General features: G+C 39.3%; 1 protein-coding gene across 2 annotated transcripts in view; it reads left to right on the forward strand.

Moving 5' to 3' along the window:
- Positions 1–2,072, forward strand: part of N4BP1 (NEDD4 binding protein 1) — a 26,034-nt gene extending 23,962 nt beyond the window's left edge. Inside the window, exons 7-8 of one of the 2 annotated variants that reach the window (XR_002101245.1) lie at positions 309–362; positions 1,428–1,509. Coding sequence is in view for 1 of the 2 variants with exons in the window: in XM_019535762.1 (XP_019391307.1) it covers positions 1,428–1,773 (346 nt within the window). In the remaining variant the exon portion in view is untranslated. Of the gene's footprint in view, positions 1–308; positions 363–1,427 lie in introns of both variants that reach the window. The other variant, XM_019535762.1, reaches the window with a different exon arrangement.
- The last annotated feature ends 3,883 nt before the right edge of the window (positions 2,073–5,955 follow it).

A 5,955-nucleotide genomic window follows, 5' to 3' on the forward strand; every position in this document is an offset into this window, starting at 1 on the left:
GTGGTGCAGGCTCCTACCCTGGGGGTTTTTAAGAGGAGGTTAGATGAACACCTTGCTGGGGTCGTTTGACCCCAGTATTCTTTCCTGCCGTGGTAGGGGGTCGGACTATATGATCTGTTCAGGTCCCTTCCAACCCTAGAAACTATGAAGAATGTACATAGTTGGTCCAATAAATTATATCACTCTAACAAATCCTTTCCCCTCAATGCTTTATTTAAAGTAAGTGTATACATTATTCAAAATGTCAAGAGCACTGGTTCTAAAGAGTCTTATGGTGGGGAAAAACAGATTTTGTTTTTTGTTTTTACTTAGTTCAGAAATTGGTGGTGACATTGTGCAGCTAACCAAGATCTTACTCATCGGTAAAATAAGTCAGACAAGTAACTCAGTAACTTCCTCTGAGGTTTGGTTGTGGGGGTGTTCACATAAATGCGATGAACTTTATGGTGTTCTGATATTACACAGAAGTACTGATTTATAAAACCAAAAGTTCATCTAAATACCTTAATTGACCACACTGATTTATCTCCATGTGGGTACTGTGGACGTCACTGCATACAAAGTACAGAGATGAGCACACACTGCATGTTGCATGGGCACAGCTTTTTCTCTTTTTTTTTATTTTCACCTTTACATTGTTGTTATATTATGCCAATTAAAATATCTTGCCACGATTTCTTGAGGGTTGTGATGGTGTTTAAGAAGATGCCTCTCGTTTTACTTTTTTTCATTTTAAATTTCAAAAAGAAAAGAAACTAAAAACCTATGAACAAGATTTAAAAATAACTGCTGTTGTTTGGTTATCTTCCAGGGTTTTTTAAGTTGGAAGCTTTTCCTTGCTCAGTCTCTATATAGCTGAAAGGAGCATAGCTTCTTGAACAGATAGGTCAGTGGCAGTTTTCTATAGGAACAGTTGCAGTAGATATAGAGGCCTTACTTTTCAGGGTTTGTTTCAAAATGAAAAGAGAAACCACTAATCTTAATATTAACTTAGACACTCAAACCTGTCTGATTTTTATCTATATTAATGAAAATAGTTAGTATGTCTGACACAACTAGTTGACTTAATGGCTGTTTATCTACCTAATCAGTAATACTGAAGTTAGAGCCTTGCATTTTAAAAAAAAAAGAAAGAAAGAAAATAGTAACTTTGTTTTTGCTATATAGTCTACTTGTCACCAATGTAAAACATCAGAGCCAAACACATCTAATATAAATTCAAGGCTTTTGGGCTCTTGGGTTTCAGATTGGAAGTTTTTTGGATGAAGTTTGATCCTTTATTATTTTTGTATTGCATTTTTAGTCCATAACAACCTTACGAGTAATGTAAAGATTTTGAAACACCTTTTTTGCTCTTCATTTGTTGTTGTTCTTAGAAGAATCTCCACATCTCTTCCTTGGTTTGAGATTTCATTTTTGTTCCATAGAAATTTTCCACCAACACAAACAGCATTACCAAGTGCTGGGTTGCATTCTTCTGAGACGTCAGTCTTCATGCCAGTAACCAAGTTGGCCAATAGTAGTAGACAATCTATGAACAGAGCACATCCTGGTCCTTCATCTCCCTGGCTTCCACTGCAACCAGATATTCCAGATGTACAAACTTGTTTAACAGTTCCACCACAAAGATCTGTTACCGAAACAAAACAGCTGAGAGAAGCACTGGTAAAAATATTTCCCGATTCTGAGCAAAGACAGAAGATTGATCAAATACTTGCAAACCATCCATTCATGAGAGACCTTAATGCACTGTCTGCCATGGTGCTTGATTAAATGTAATATTGGGTTCTTTGTATTTACAGCTAATTGAATTTAAACTTTGGATGCCAATATGAACAATATGTTGCACCAAGTTACACTGTGTATATTCAAAACTTAATTTTATTTGTATAAACAAAGATGAGAACTATTTTTTTTGTGTATATTCTTGTGGCTTTCAGACACCAACTTTTTGGTAAATTAAATTGTGCTGCTGTTACAGATTTGTGTTAACATTTTCTGTGAAAAGAAACAAATCTTGACTTCTGCCTCACTGGAATTTCTTATTAAAGTAGTAACAGTTCACTTATTGTCTTTTAACATTTGGTTTTTAACTATGTCTTTTTTTAAAAGGGAAAATCACGTCTGTCAGATACCTGAATTAGACCTTTTTAAACTGAAAAATTACTCCTTTTAGAAAAAATATCATGAGATACTTGTCAGACTTTGCACTTTCAGTGGGGGCAGGCACGTGGGTGAAAGCCTAGAGGTCACAAGTTCCAGGCCATAGTAGAAACACTTATGGTGTGTGGCCCTGTCAGATTCCAATGAATCTGTGAAGGAAACGAAGGTACTTTCAGCAGTTGATTTTTGGCTCGTAGATAGGAACTGCTTATGCTTTTGCACTGCACTTTTCTTGTATGGTGAAGAATGAAGAAATGCCACTAGATGGCATCTTGTATCTTTTGTTTTTTACAGATCAAGAGAGATTTCTAGCTTTCTCAGAAAAGCCAGTTCACATAATCAAAAGAAAATTCAAACCACAATAATAAAATTCATTTTGGTAATAGTGCTATATAGTAGTACCACTTACAGAATAAATAGTGGAAGAGCTGTTAGACATAACTAAAAACAGCTGAGGCATGTGACCATTCACATGACATGCTATAGGCAAGCATTGTTATTGCAGCAGGCTAAGAAAGTGTATGTGTACATATGCATCTGGGATGTTAGTACTTATATAGTTATAGGTAGTCAGTTTTGAACCAAAAATGTCAGTTTGATTGCTCATGCAGGAAAAGAAGGATCATTAAAACAGTGTACATTTGTAAGTCACTATAACCAGAAAATTCCTAATGCTTTTGAAAGATTGTCAGTGGTTCTTAATCTTTTTTTGTTTTTAAATTGGAAGCACTTTGGTGGAAAACCACTTTTTCTGCTTTTCTGCTGTCTCAGCTTACCTGTCTGGTTCTCAACTGACGTACTGCTGCTACCAGGTAAAAATATCCCGTGCACCTCATGCACAGCCATGCTGGGGAAGGCCTGTGTGCTCCTGCCTGGATTAGTTATCTGATGGGCTTTCCCACCTGGTTTAGACTTATGTATAACTGGCTAGTTCATAAGGCCTTTTTTTTAATTACTGTTAACAGAATATGCTGTGGCATAAAAACCCCCTGCTAGCTAGGAAAGGGGGTTAGAAAGTGCGGTGATAATAGTTTGCCCCTGCTAGGCCTATGCCAAGTGTTGGGTCTGAAAACGGAAATTTAAAGAGGGAACACAGACTTGTGTGGCAAACCAGGAAGGAGTGTGGGCTGGCAACACCCCTGTTGAACCAGGAACCTGACTGTAGCTGGGAACCGACTGAACGCTGCCATCTGCTTCCGCTTCCCTGAAGACAAGCCCCGGGTTTTTCACCCAACTGCATTTCTGAATGAAAGACTAGTGTGACCGGTCAGGTGAATCATTGGGCTAGTACTGTTCCTGCTGGGAGAAGCCTATCCCCCTTCTAAGTAATGATCTGGCTAGCTCAAAGCCTTCAGTAAAATAATAATTATTTTTCTATCTTAAGCTAGAAGCCTGGCAGCACTGGGCATGTCTACATGTGCACTTTAATGCGCATTAGTGTATTTTAATGCTTATTAAAGCAGCATTAAAAAAATGTACTTTTGCTAATATACATTAAAATAGGCTAATGCTTACTAAAGTGTCACTAAAAACAATACTCTTAAGTTAATGCACATTAAGATAGGCTAGTGTGCATTTTCCTAGTACCTCACAATGGGAGGGTATTTATATACATACTTTTTTGTCCCATGATGTGCCGGAGATCTGCTGCTTCGGAGCACACTCAGGTAATCAAGTCTGTTCTGCATGCAATATGATGCAAACTGCACTATGCCACGCACAGTTGTATGAGCAGCGAAATGCACATTAGCACACAGAAAATAGCAGTGGTGTGCTTTTGAAGTAAAGTAACTTCTATGTGTTTTAGTTCAAAAGTGCGCTGCTGCCATTTTCTCAGTGCTGATGTACATTTTGCCATTTGTACAACTGCAAGTGTTGCAGCACCTGGTTCTTTTCAAGGCTCCTGGCATTGTGACACTTACAAGACTGGAGGTACTAGATTTAATGTGCATTAATTAAAGTGCATTAATGCATGTAGACGGACACATACAGTTTCCAAATAGAATAAACTTCAGGAGGAGCCCAACTGAATGTAATGGCCTGGTGACTGGGGAACCTGACTACTGGCTGGTTATGACTGAAAGCAAGCTTCATGGAAATAATTGTTGACCATGTTGTCCCAAAACAGCTTCCATAGGACCGACTTGATGTGAACTTCATGTTCTGCATCAGCTGGCTTTATCTGATGTTTGTAAGAGGCCTTATCCTACCACTTACCTGGAAAGAAGGGAGTTGCATGGTGGGACTGATTGAAAATCACCTCTCAAAGGTAAGAAGGTGAAGGCCAATAGAGCTCACTGGGAGAGAAAGCTATAGGTAGATCTGAACTTCCAAGTTCTCAGCCATTGGAGTCTGGGTAAAATTTCTTGGGAGCAGTCAGGGAAGCACAGTTATACCTGCTAATAGGATGGGATTTCTTGGGCTGTGACAGCCAGGTGTATGGAGTATGTGGGCCTTAACTGTAAGGTTAAATATGACATACATAAAACCCTTCAAAGTGGAGAAAATAGGAGGGCCTGATGGGTTCAGGGTTTGGACTCCTATCAGCTGCAGTAAATTAAAAAAAAACCTGGTACATATCCTGTGTGTGGACAGAGAAAAAACTAACACAACTAACAGCTGAAATTCCACAAGAAGTGTGACGAAGTATGTTGACCCCATGCAAGCCAAGAAGAACTTGGCAAGCTGCAGTGCCCCCAGTCAGCACCTTTCCTGCTATTCCTTTGGTACGCATGAAGTCTGAAGCCTAAGGAGCGCAGCTCAGTTGGGCCTGACCAGGAAGAGGGGATCAGGCTGGTAACTACTGCTCCCAACAAGAAGTCTGGCAGGAGCCAAGTCAAAACAGACTGCCATCTGCCTCTGCCCCCTGGCATGAGGGTAGACTTGTTACTAGGAACCTATTGAAATAAAGTAAAGGGGCCATACTGGTGTCCAGCTGAAACAAGATGAGGGTAGGAGGTAGCTGAAGGTTCTTTTGTTTTGTTGGGGGAGTCTGCTCTAAAAAGGGTTGATCTCTTTGATGATTAGCTGAAGGGTTAGGGTACCATAAGCAAAACACTCTGAAGATGAGTTGCTGTGCTGTGCCCTGCTGCAGGATGTGTAGGATTGGTTTCATTTTCAGTGTGGTAGAGGTGCTGTGTTCTTTTGGTCTGTATAAAATTGTCAATCATTTTAATTTGCTTGCAAGTTCTCTTACAAAGCATGTAATTTTCTGGTTATTAGTGGCCAGACCGTGCCACTGTTAGGAGCACATCTGTTCAAGAAATCTTGAGCCTTAGACTAGAGAGCTGACTTGGATTGTTCTGCTGTTTCCAGAGAAACTGCAGTAGAGCTGGAGGGTCACAACATGGTGTCACAGTAGCACAAATTGCCTTAAATCCCCCTTGGAACCAGTAGCACTAATCACTCAAAGCATGTTTGGTTTAAGCCAAAAAAGAGGTTTGTTTACATATTTTTCAAGGGTTTGGAGGGGCAGGGTTTATTCACATGAGTCTTCTCCTAGGTTAATGACTTAATGAAATATTGCGGTACATCATCTCATTTCATTTGTCCTGAATGATACAGTGATTCCTCAGTAATTCTAAGCATAAATCCTCTGCCAGCAGGCACTCTTATTCCAGGATAATTGAACACATATGGCAATAATCAAGAATAGCAATTGCACTTTAAATTCACCCTCTTCATTAATTCAAAACAACTTTTAAGCACAGACAAGTCCTAAGTTGTCTGGTGATTTTTGTTTTTAATGTTTTTATGCTTTCTAGTTCATTTGGTATCAAAGCCAAAATTGTT

Source organism: Crocodylus porosus, unplaced genomic scaffold (genome assembly GCF_001723895.1).
Source record: "Crocodylus porosus isolate Cpor-Errol unplaced genomic scaffold, CroPor_comp1, whole genome shotgun sequence".
Taxonomy (NCBI): Eukaryota; Metazoa; Chordata; order Crocodylia; family Crocodylidae; genus Crocodylus; species Crocodylus porosus.